General features: G+C 39.3%; 1 protein-coding gene across 1 annotated transcript in view; it reads left to right on the forward strand.

Moving 5' to 3' along the window:
• LOC130910602 (oxysterol-binding protein-related protein 10) overlaps positions 1 to 12,502 on the forward strand; it is an 84,280-nt gene that overhangs the window by 22,778 nt on the left and 49,000 nt on the right. The window contains exons 3-4 of the mRNA XM_057828048.1: positions 4,153 to 4,232; positions 8,622 to 8,690. Of these exons, the coding sequence (XP_057684031.1) occupies positions 4,153 to 4,232; positions 8,622 to 8,690 (149 nt within the window). The remainder of the gene's footprint in view (positions 1 to 4,152; positions 4,233 to 8,621; positions 8,691 to 12,502) is intronic.

The raw sequence follows: 12,502 nt of genomic DNA on the forward strand, positions 1-12,502 counted from the left end.
AAAGTCAGTAAGTGTCCAACTGACACGGGGGGAGACATTTTTTATGTTGGTTTTGTTTTAGCCAATCTAATGTGAGTATCCTAAATTTTCCCGCCCCTTCTTTAATACCCATTATCACATGAATGTGTAACGACGTCACAAAATGGCGGCGCTCGAAACTGGTATCATTTGTGTTTGAACATTATTTTCTGAAGACTTGAAGGTCATGCATAGTAGCTGTTGTCCTCCCCTTTAAGTGACAAGTTGAATTATCTGGATGGAAAAAAATAATTTTGATGACCGAGAAACTCAGTGTCAGCAATAAAATAGAAAAAAACGGCACCAGGCCTAATGGGTACTATTTCAATGCAGTCGTGTTCAGGCTGGGATACCTCTCATGCATGTCAGATATGAAAAAGACTGAACCTTGGATCAGGGAGTTACAAGTCATTTACTGAATTTGGCGGGTTACCACCAACTATCACAATCGGTTCTCCCGTACAGTCCAGAACAAATGTTTGGACGTCCTGTCCCAGTACAAGGAACATCGGAGAACGCCCGATATCCAACTGATAACACGACTGATAAGACTCCAAGATCGCCTTTGACGCTGAGGTGGCAAAATCCACAACCCTCGTTGCCCTGACAAGGATAAGCAAAGCAAAGGACCGTCTCGAAAATTTTATTCACATAATCTGTTTGAAAACTAATTTTGACCCATTATGAAATACTTTGTAGGATTCTTGTTCATTTCATCCATTTGTTATGTTTTATTGCTTTACCACTTTTAAAGACAACTTTTTACCGGTGAAGGGAAAAGATACCGTCATCGCACACGCCATATAATTGTTTGCATTAGTCTAACACATTCATCTAACTATTGTTTAAGCAGACTCCACTACATGCCCTTAGACACAGTAAAGTGAATCACCTCATCCGGGCTAATGAGGGGGAGATGAGAAAGAATGGTACAGGTTCTCGTAGGCACCGTCTAACTGTTTGCATTACTCTAACACACGTAATATAATTTATCAGGAAATAATATCATTTTCATATCTACGGTAGGACTGCACTACTAATATAAAATAAATAGCACACCATAGTTTAATGAGAAGAAATAGAAGAGATACACAATGCCGTCTTATCACAGAAGCCCAACGCGCGCGTCACGAACAAGATTGACGCACCAACTCCTGCAATCAGCTCTCCCAGCAAACTCCAAGGACAAAGCGCTTTGTCCAAGCCAGCCCGGACAACAAAGTTGATAGCGGGCGTCCCATCCGCGCACGAACCTAAGCCGCGCAAAACCAGCCACAGAGGGGAAGACCCAAAAGCAACGCCCAGACACACCTTCAGACACACCTTCAGCACGGCCCGCTTTAGCCACGGACTTTAAAAAGACTGGACGCTGAGATAACACAGATTTTTGCTGACCGGAAACATGTCGCCTTGTTTTGGATCCAGAATTGTCCCTCCGTCATCTGTTTTTGCCTTGTTTTTTACCATTGTCGACGAATAAATTGTCAACCTGTTTTCGGTGAGTGTTCTTCAAACTTTTGAAACATGGAGTCAGTACAAAGGGTTAAAAATAAGAAGAGAACGCGCAAAGTTCTGCCTTCCCGGTTGGCGCGCGCGGGGGCAGCATTGGCAGAGCGGCACTTTGTTCGGCCGTCGCTGTTCCCGTGCGCCTCGGCCGGGGGGGGGCGAATTTCAACACCGGCAAGGTCTTAATTTTTAATTCATTCATATATGAATTAAATATGTCATATAGGAAAGTCAATCACATGCGATGACATTTTTCGCCCACCTCAATCTCTGCGTATAAATTTAACGTGCAAAATTGCTTGATGACAGGTTATGTTTTTAGTGATTTCTTTTATGGAGGTTTCTCTTATCCCACAGTTTGTTGCTAAATATACTGGATAACACATTTGCGTGTCTTTCAAAAAACTATTAGCATATTCAACGGATGATTCTGTTTCCTTGTTCGCAAAGTGTATCTAATGGGAATCTCCATGGTAGCATCATGAATATTGATTTCATTGATGTTTGAAATGTTGCTGTTGTGACTCATTCCGATATTGAATTATCATTCTCATTAGTCTGTATAAATGTGATATGAGACCTCCATAAAGCTGTAAAAGTGATTTTGCCGTGGGTTGTGTTCCAAATAGAAGAACAACACGCATCAAGGGAGACAGGTGCAGCAGTTTGGATCTGACTGACACCTCTGCGGCAGTGTCTATTGTTTGTTTTCTGCAAGGTTGCGCTCAAGGAGTATCTTCTCATGAGAGCCTTGTAACATGGACAAAAGGGTATTTTCTGGATGTTTATTTGGCACCTGGCCACTTTCAAAGTGCAGCAAAGTGTAATACTTTTAAGACAAGTACATTTATATTTGGGGGTCTCAATGTGTGCGCCATCCACTTGCATTTATGCCTCGCTGTGTTGAAGTCTGGACAGACTTAAAGTTGAGGATTTGTTATTTATAAAATGACAATAAAGTGCCTACTAGGACTGCAACTAACTAATATTTTCTATAATTGATTAATCGGACGATTACTTCAAGCAACACTTGGCAACTTTTCAGTTTTAGTTGATTTTAGCGGCACCGGTGGACAAAAGCGGAAGTGTTTTGCCTTCAGGAAGACTGCGTTTCCCATGAGGATTAGCGTACACCCGCATAGTGTTGTAAAATCATGATGGCCGCCTGCAGATGGATTGAACAATATTTCCATTTCCAGCGGCTGTGTGAAGGATGAAAAGTAATAAGTTAATGAATCCAGTTGTGGCTAAACAATAGCATATGACGGTTAGCAACCAAATAAAAGAAGTGTCATTCAACTAGTTGTCAGTCGATGTCTGAAGGAATCTGACCTTTTAGCCACTGTCGGAATCAAGCCAGCCGAACCGACAACCCGACAACCCGGCCAAAAGGCCAAACTCCGCGCTTTCACCTTAGTCTTAACCCCTTGTACTGACTCCATTTTGGAAGCTGGAAAAAGGCTTCGTAACACAAGTTGACAATTTATTCTGAGTCAACAGCAATCATACAGCACAGAGGGACCCAGGCGAGGATCTAAGGTCACCATATAACAAGTCAACGAAAGGTTTCAGAGAAAAATGGCAACGATTAGTTAAACATTCAGTCTTTTGAAGGCTCTCGCGGGGCGGGCTGTGGGCAAAAAGAAGGGTGTGTTAAGATGTTGTTTAGGATTATTGTCTGCAGGAGGATTTGGAAGTTACTGTTGTCAGGGCAACGAGGGTTGTGGATTTTTCCACCTCAGCATCAAAGGGCTCTTGGAGTCTTGTCAGCCGTGTTATCAGTTGGATATCCGGCGTTCTCCGGTGTTCCTTGTGTTGGGACAGGGCGTCCCGCCATTTGTTCTGGACTGTTTGGGAGAACTGATTGTGAGAGTTGGTAGTGCAGACGTGGCCTTGTAGATTTCTTGCCTTGTCAGCATCAATCCTGCTCAGCCAGTTGCATGATGCACACGTTGGGCTTCCATGATAAGAAGGAGTCATGTATCTCTTATGCCCTATATTCTGCTTATTTTCCTTAAACTATGGTATAAGTGCTATTTAAGTGCTAATATTGGGTGTATATAAACACTCAAACAGTAAATACGAGAAACGATTCTATTCCGTGATTGAATATATTAAGTGTTAGAAGAATGCAACTAGTTCTCGCTGCATTTTTGGGACATAGAAATAGCCAATACCGTATGACGGAAAATTGTAGTGGTTTTGAAACTGTTATGTTTTCATACCACGGTAAACCTTGAAACCGGTAATTGGCACATGCCTTGTTCCTAACATTTTGTCCAACATGATTTTATATTCATGAAAATAGTGCGCTAACCCCCAAACCACCCCTCCCAAAAAAATGTTAAGACTGTAATTTGATATTTTTAATCTGTTTAAGGAAAAGCTATCTTTAGAAGATGAGATATTTTCATTTTTTGGGGGATGAGCTTTAATCCAATTCAAAAGGTTCATCTGTGCAATTGGACTGTATGAAAGAAAACAAATGGAATCCATCAGTGAATGTGAAGACTCTTAACTACAGTACATATCGACCTGAATGTGAACTCCTGGAAGAATTTATTGCATGCACAGGAAGTGCAGCTCGTAAATTAACTTTGATTTATTTGTTTTGTTGTATCTTTTCAGCCTCTGATCCCAAAGAGCAGCAGTATTGGGTTAGCCAGCTCCAAGCATGTGCCAGGCGACATTCAGACTGCAGTGCCAAGGTAAAAAAAAAAAATGATAATAATAAAAAAAAGCCGTTTTCAGTGCCCAGAACCATTTCACGAAATGCTATTGTTGTCTTGGAAAGAACGAAAGTGAGAGACTGCGAGAAACAAAATTGGTATTTGCCATGTGGCAAAATGGAGTTTGCCATGTGGCAAATTTTTTGCCACGGGACAAAATTTATTTTGCCATGTGCCATTTTATATATGGCAAAATCAATTTTGCCACATGGCCAAAAAAATGCCACATGGCAAAATCAATTTTGCCACATGGCAAAAAAATGCCACATCTCAAAATCCATTTTGCCTCATTGCAAAAAAAAAAAAAAAAAAAAAAACGCTACATGGCAAAATCAATTTTGCCTCATGGCAAAAACAAAAAAAAAGCTACATGGCAAAAAAATGCCACATGGTGAAATCCATTTTTTTGCCATATGGCAAAAACCCATTTTGCCACATTGCAAAAAATTGCCACATGGCAAAATCAATTTTTCCTCATGGCAAAAAAAAAAAAAAAAAAAAAAAAAGCTACATGGCAAAAAAATGCCACATGGTGAAATCCATTTTGCCACATGGCAAAAAAATGCCACATGGCCAAAAAATGCCAAATGGCAAAATCAATTTTGCCACATGGCAAAAAAAAAGCCACATGGCATTTGTTGACATGTGGCAAAAATAATGCCTCATGTCAAAATCTATTTTGCCACATGGTAAAAAATTGCATATGGCAAAATCCATTTTGCCACATTGCAAAAAATTACCACATGGCAAAGAAAAAATGCCACATCTCAAAATCCATTTTGCCCCATTGCAAAAAAAAAAAAAAACGCTACATGGCAAAATCAATTTTGCCTCATGGCAAAAAAAATGCTACATGGCAAAAAAAAAAAAAGCCACATGGTGAAATCCATTTTGCCACATGGCCAAAAAATGCCACATGGCATTTGTTGACATCTGGCAAAAATAATGCCTCATGTCAAAATCTATTTTGCCACATGGTATAAAAAATGCCATATGGCAAAATCCATTTTGCCACATTGCAAAAAAATTGCCACATGGCAAAAAAAATGCCACATGGCAAAATCATTTTTGCCACATGGCAAAATAAATGCCAAATGGCAAAATTCATTCTGCCCCATACCCAAAAAAATGCTTCATGTCAAAATCAATTTTGCCACATGGCTAAAAAAATGCCATATGGCAAAATCCATTTTGCCACATGGGAAATACCACTTTTTGTTCTCGGCCCTGTTGAAGATAAATTTGAGTACTGTCTCAAAACGCAAAATGTGATTTATAATGATTTGTGTCACATTTTCTTAAACAAAAATGTATAACAGGATAAAAAAAAACAAAAAAAAAACAGTTTTATTCCTAAGAACGTATAATAAAGTACAAGCTCTTGTAAATGTAATTGACTTGGTGATAGGATGCTAGACAGAAATATGGTAACACATTTTAACAGCGACACAAATGGACAACAATCACTAAAATAAGCTGTTGATTAAGTCTCAAGTACCGGTAGTTCATTGGCTGGAAAATGGACATTACAATAAGGGACATTACAATCAGCTAGCCAAGCTGCCAAATGGCTATGATATTATTTTGGAGGACTATTACACTACTCAACAGGATGGCACCGAGGTTCCGAAGTGCACTACTTCAATAAACCCAGGATGCTGTTGATTCAGCCTCATCTCGTTTCTTGGCCAAAGAAATGAGGACATCACAACAAAACTGAAAACGGCTATTATGCTGCTCTGGGATGGGAATTATTATTCCACAATGGCACTGATTAAGTCACTAGTTCCCGACTTTGTTAGACACTCCACTGGACATGAATCTGTTAGCACAGCTTGTATAAATATGTGAGCTATAAATGGATTGGTAGTACTTTTACTAGCAATAATAACAATATCGCATCCTAATGAAGTGAGCTGCAAGGCTCAGTCTTCCAATTAAAAAGGGCCATAAATAAGTGGCGCTGTCAAATGTGAGCCAAACTCCATCAATTTGATGCTGTATTCTGGTAATAGACTCCGCCTTGGAATGGCCTCCATCACCTCATCAAATCCGGTAAAAAGACTTTTTTTTTGCAGACTGAGATGATACTTCAAACAAAATGACGCTACTTCCAAAAATGATCATTGCGCCATCCTTTAAATGCATTGAAATTTAGTCATCTAAAACAGCTTTTGCTCCAACTTGGGTACATAGCGATATTTTTTGGGGACAAGCGTTAGCATCATCATCGGCAATCATTCTTTTTCAAAATGGGTTCTACGGATTCGTACAGTGGTATGAAAAAGTACATTTCTGCATAAAATCTCCATCAAATGTGAGCTCATCATTGTCAAAATTACACAGATGAAAAAACAGTGTCTGCTTTAACTAAAACCACACAAACATTTTTAGGTTTTCATATTTTAATGAGGATAGTATGCAATCAATGACAGGAGGGGGGCAAAATAAGTAAGTGAACCATCACATTTATTATTTTGTGCCCCCCCTCTTTGGCAGCAATAACTTCGATAGACGCTTCCTGTATCTGCAGATCAGTCCGGCACATCGATCAGGACTAATCTTGGCCCATTCTTCTCTACAAAACTGCTACAGTTCAGTCAGATTCCTGGGATGCCTGGCATGAATCGCTGTCTTTAGGTCATGCCACAGCATCTCAATGGGGTTCAAGTCTGGACTTTGACTTGGCCAGTCCAGAACATGTATTTTGTTCTTCCGAAACCATTCTGAAGTTGATTTACTTCTATGTTTTACATCATTGTCTCGTTGCAGCATCCATCCTTTTTTTAGCTTCAACTGTTTGACAGACGGCCTCAGGTTTTCCTGCAAAACATCCTGATAAACTTTTGAATTCATTCTTCCGTTAATGATTGCAAGTTGTCCAGGCCCCGAGGTAGCAAAACAGCCCCAAATCATGATGCTGTCTTTGGCAGACACTATAGGGTTCTTTTTTACCTCTCTGAGTATTTTGCGCTGAACTGTTGGCGTCATCTTTGGTGGACGGCCACTCCTTCAGAGAAAAGCAACAGTGCCAAACTTTCTCCATTTGTAGACAACTTCTTTGCCTGTCGATTGATGGATATCCAGACTTTTAGAGATGGTTTTGTATCCTTTCCTGGCTTTATACAAATCAACAATCCTTGATAGCAGTTCTGCAGACAGCTCTTTTGACCGAGCCATGATGCACACTAGACAATACTTATCATTAAGACCTTTCTTACCTAGTGTGTATTTTATTCTGGGCAGGGCCCCCAGAGACCACTCATCAGTGATTGGGCACACACCTGACTTAAAATGTTTGGTAAAAATTGGTTTGAATTTCTCCTTAAGTCTCCTTAGGCAGAGGCTTCACTTACTTATTTTTCCCCCTTCTGTCATTGTTTGCATTCTATCCTCATTAAAATATGAAAACTTTCAAATGTTTGGGTGGTTTTTAGTTAAAGCAGACAGTTTTTTTATCTGTGTGATTTTGACAAAGATCAGCTCAATTTTGATGGTGATTTTATGCAGAAATGTGAGAAATTCCAAACGGTTCAGATACTTTTTCATACCACTGTATTCAATAGAGCTGCAACTAACGATTATTTGTATAATCCATTAATCAGATGATTAATTAAACGATTATTCTGATAAATGTCACTTTTTTCAATTTGTTGTTTTAGACATGTTGTAAGTAACAATTAAGACAAAAAGGATGACTATTTCCTTCAAAAATAATGTACTATTACAGCTTCCTGACTTAACTGTAGTCTACAACTTTACTCTTTAAAGTACATGAAACTTCTAGTTCTAAGTATGAAACAGAAATCATTTCTCCGTACACAAATCAGACAAAAGATCTGTTCATTCCAACAACAAAAAAACAGTACTACTGATATAAATTGTGTCAATTGACTCATTTATTTTCTATAAACAAACTAAACAACTAGATCGAATATGGAGGAGGCAGACTGTAATGAATCAGTTTTCTTCTTCAAACAGTTGTTCATAAATACGATCCAAATCCAATTTAAAAGCACTCTTTTGTATGACAATTTACAGTTTGAATGGGAGGTTGTTTTGAAAGGAGACTAAGCTGTTATATGAATGTGGTTTCTTTATAAAAAGAAATGGGACAACTTTACTATGGAGCAATGACTCAAGTGCCAATATGATAATTCAAAACACAATATAAACTTAAGACACTAATCCTAATCGCTAACTTCGTCTCATTAGTGATTCAGCAACCCAGCAGCAGCGGGTGCAGCAGTGAACTCTCTCTCTCTTTCTCTAAAAACTGCGGTGCTTAAGAATACATAATAATCAGCATTGGAAACAAAGATTAATGAATAAGAGTAATGATTTTCTTTTTCTTCGTGTGGTTATTAGGTCAGAAAGTTGAAGGGCTCTGATGAACACCTGAGCGCCGAAGAAGGAGGGGGAGGACAAGATGTGCTGGTGAGTCACTTCTAATAAACACAAATGCAGGCACTTTTTTTCCCCCCAAACTATGTAGCGTTCCTTTTCCCTCATCATGTCTTGTGTGTTGAGTTGTAGCTCTTGCATGACAGCTTGTGCTGTTAAGCGTCATTATTCAGCTCATCTCCACAGCAGGCGGCTGCTGGGAAAGTCGACCAAGGTGAATGTCAAAGAGAAAATAAGTCAAAAGATGGGATTGAAATTGTTTGGCAAACCAACCAAAGAGTAGTTCTCTCTTGGTGTCTGTATAGTACAGCCGAAGCTAGTTTTGTTTTGTTGTTGTTGAATGCTGCTCTGGTGAATGCATTCAGGCTACCTTTAGAAAAGGAGAAAGTGTTATTCTGTTTACGTAATACTGTATAAGTAAGTGAATGATCAGTTTTTTATTTGAACAAAATAAATTACTTAGAAAATGATTTTTATGCAGTGCTTATTTTGTAAATCATAAGGTGCCGGAACGTAAAGTACATATGACAGCGCAGAGATGACGAGACAGGCACAGGTCCCGGAACATACGCAGAAAATGGTGCTGAAAACGACACGCAAATGCCCACTTGCCTTGGTGTGGGACTTAAAAGCCTCAATTTAAGATAATATCCATGGTACAAATTAGAGATGTCCCGATCGATCGGGTCCGATTAGGTCATTTTCAAAGTTTCGGAATCGGCAAAAAAATATCGGCCATGCCTTTTTTAAATATATATATATTTTTTAATTAAATCGTTTTCTAATAATATTTAACGTTACAGACATGATATGTTACACTCATCCAGAGTCTTTAGTTTAGGCTTAAGGTAGGTTATCAAATTTATCCCGATAACGGCACTAATTAATTTAAAAAAAAAAATGTATCACGTTAAAATATTTAACGCAATTAATGCTTGCAGTGCACGACCCACTCACGCATTGTCGCGCTCAATCTGTAATGGCGCCGTTTTACCTATATAGAGAGAAGGCAGCGTAAAATGAGTAGAGTGAATTTTGGCAGCTTTTGGAGCCTTTTTAAAATTGGTTAAAGCCTTACAATCCCTCTCCCTTTGATTAGAAATATCATGGGAAGCAATGTTGGGAAGCAAGGTAGCACTTGATCTTTTTCTTAACACCTTATATTATTTCCCAACGCAGAGAAGATATATCAATAGGTAGCACTACGCACAGTCATGGTTCCACTTCCCATCAGGCATGTGGGCATGGCTACAGTATCATTTACTGAAAGCTCAACAAATACACTAGATGGCAATATTTAGTCACAATACACAAAGTCACAAGTCTTTCTATCCATGGATCCCCCTCACAGAAAGAATGTTAATAATGTAAATGCCATCTTGAGGATTTATTGTCATAATAAACAAATACAGTACTTATGTACTGTATGTTGAATGTATATATTCGTCCGAGTTTTATTCATTTTTTTCTTAATGCATTGCCAAAATGTATATGGTCGGGAAAAATTATCAGGAATGATTGGAATTGAATCGGGAGCAAAAAAAAAAAGCAATCGGATCGGGAAATATCGGGATCGGCAGATACTCAAACTAAAACGATCGGGATCGGATCGGGAGCAAAAAAACATGATCGGAACAACCCTAGTATAAATGTTATGACTACAATTTACAATTATTTAAGCTATCCTCTGCACAGCACGGGCAATTGCCCACATACAGTACACAGTCAGCAATTAGTTTCTAAACTGGTCTAACTTGTAAAACATTAAAAAAAAAAAAAAAATCAGAGATTACAATAAGTAACACAAACCCATTCTTTTGCGAGTTTCATCCCCCGTCTTCCCTGGCCCCAAAGTTCCCACCTCCTTACAAATTGTGCAGCCCTAACCCGAATTTCCCATAAGGGTACTGGCCTGTTGCTGTCTACACGCCAACAAGCTGTTTGGGAGGCATGCATGGAGAAAAGCTTTCCTCACTCACAATCATAAACGCAAACGTCTGGAGTTCGCTAAGCGGTATTGGGGCTTCAACTGGGACCGTGTGCTTTGGTCAGATGAGACCAAGATTGAGCTTTTTGGCAACAAACACTCTTAGTGGGTCTGGCGTGCCACGAAAGATGCGCATGCTGAAAAGCACCTCATACCCACTGTGAAGTATGGGGTGGGTCAGTGATGCCGTGGGGTTGTTTCGCGTCCAAAGCCCCTGGGAACCTTGTTAGGGTGCATGGCATCATGAATGCTTTGAAATACCAGGACATTTTAAATCAAAATCTGTTGCCCTCTGCCCGAAAGCTGAAGATGGGTCGTCACTGGGTCTTTCAGCAAGGCAATGACCCTAAACATATGGACAAATCTACACAGAAATGGTTCACCAGACACAAAATCAAGCTCCTCCCATGGCCATCTCAGTCCCCAGACCTCAACCCCATTGAAAACCTGTGGGGTGAGCTGAAGAGGAGAGTACAGAGGAGAGGACCCAGGTCTCTGGATGATTTAGAGAGATTCTGCAAAGAGGAATGGCTGAAGATCCCTCTTTCTGTCTTTTCTCATCTTGTGAAACATTATAGAAGATTAGGTGCTGTTTTGTTGGCAAAAGGGGGTTGTACAAAGTATTAACACCAGGGGTGCTAATAATTGTGACACACATTATTTGATGTCAAATAATTATTTCTTTCTGTGGGATTTTTTTCCCCCACTGAATAAATGCACTTGTATTGAAGGTTGGATTTTCCTCTTTTTTTTCCATCAAGGTCCCATATTATTGAGAAAAAAATATTAGAAGCTAAAAAACACATAATTATTATAAATCCAATAATTATGGGGGGCACTGTATAGTTGATGTGTGCACAGAGATATTGAACTGTGCCAGTGATTTCTGTAAGTCTTTAGCAGACACTCTAGGGTTCTTTTTTTACCTCTCTGAGTATTCTGCGCTGAACTCTTGGCGTCATCTTTGGTGGACGGCCACTACTTGGGAGAGAAGCAACAGTGCCAAACTCCATTTGTAGACAACTTCTCTGAATGTCGATTGATGAGCATCCAGACTTTTAGAGATGGTTTTGTATCCTTTCCCAGCTTTATACAAATCAACGATCCTTAATCGCAACTCTTTTGACTGAGCCATGATGCACATTAGAAAATACTTCTCATCAAGACGTTTCTTACCAGGTGTGTGTTTCATAGTGGGCAGGGCTGCTTTAAACCAGTTATCAGTGATTGGGCACACACCTGACTTAAAATATGAGGTAAAAAATTGGTTTCAATTGCTCTTTAAGTCTCCTTAGGCAGAGGGTTCACTTACTTATTTTTCCCCCTTCTGTCATTGTTTGCATACTATCCTCATTAAAATATGAAAACCAATAAATGTTCGTGTGGTTTTAGTTAAAGCAGACACTTGTTTTTTCATCTGTGTGATTTTGACAGAGATGACATCAAATTTGATGCTGATTTTATGCAAAAATCAAGAGGTAACGGATCTTGTTCCGGCAGGATCCGGCACAAATTAACCCCTGTTTATATGTAAAAATCAGTTTATGTATACCCTGCTTTCCCTAATGTTCTGGTTCGCCTTTCAACATATTGTCGGGTCTACAACCCTCTTTGACTTTTCAGTTTAATGAAATGCTTGGGACCTCGTTCCACTTAAAGAGGACAAAACCTTAATTCTTAATACTGTTCCTTCTCTGCTTACTCAGAGCTCGTGGCTTAGCTTTGCACAATGCAACAGTGTTCTCTCCTGTAAGACGATTAGGTCGTGCCCCGAAAGATCACAAAGAAACCAATATGATAAAAATCTCACAATTAGATGCATTGGAGACACTACAGAAAATTTCCTTGAATCAAATAC

Source organism: Corythoichthys intestinalis, chromosome 22, assembly GCF_030265065.1.
Source record: "Corythoichthys intestinalis isolate RoL2023-P3 chromosome 22, ASM3026506v1, whole genome shotgun sequence".
Classification (NCBI taxonomy): Eukaryota; Metazoa; Chordata; class Actinopteri; order Syngnathiformes; family Syngnathidae; genus Corythoichthys; species Corythoichthys intestinalis.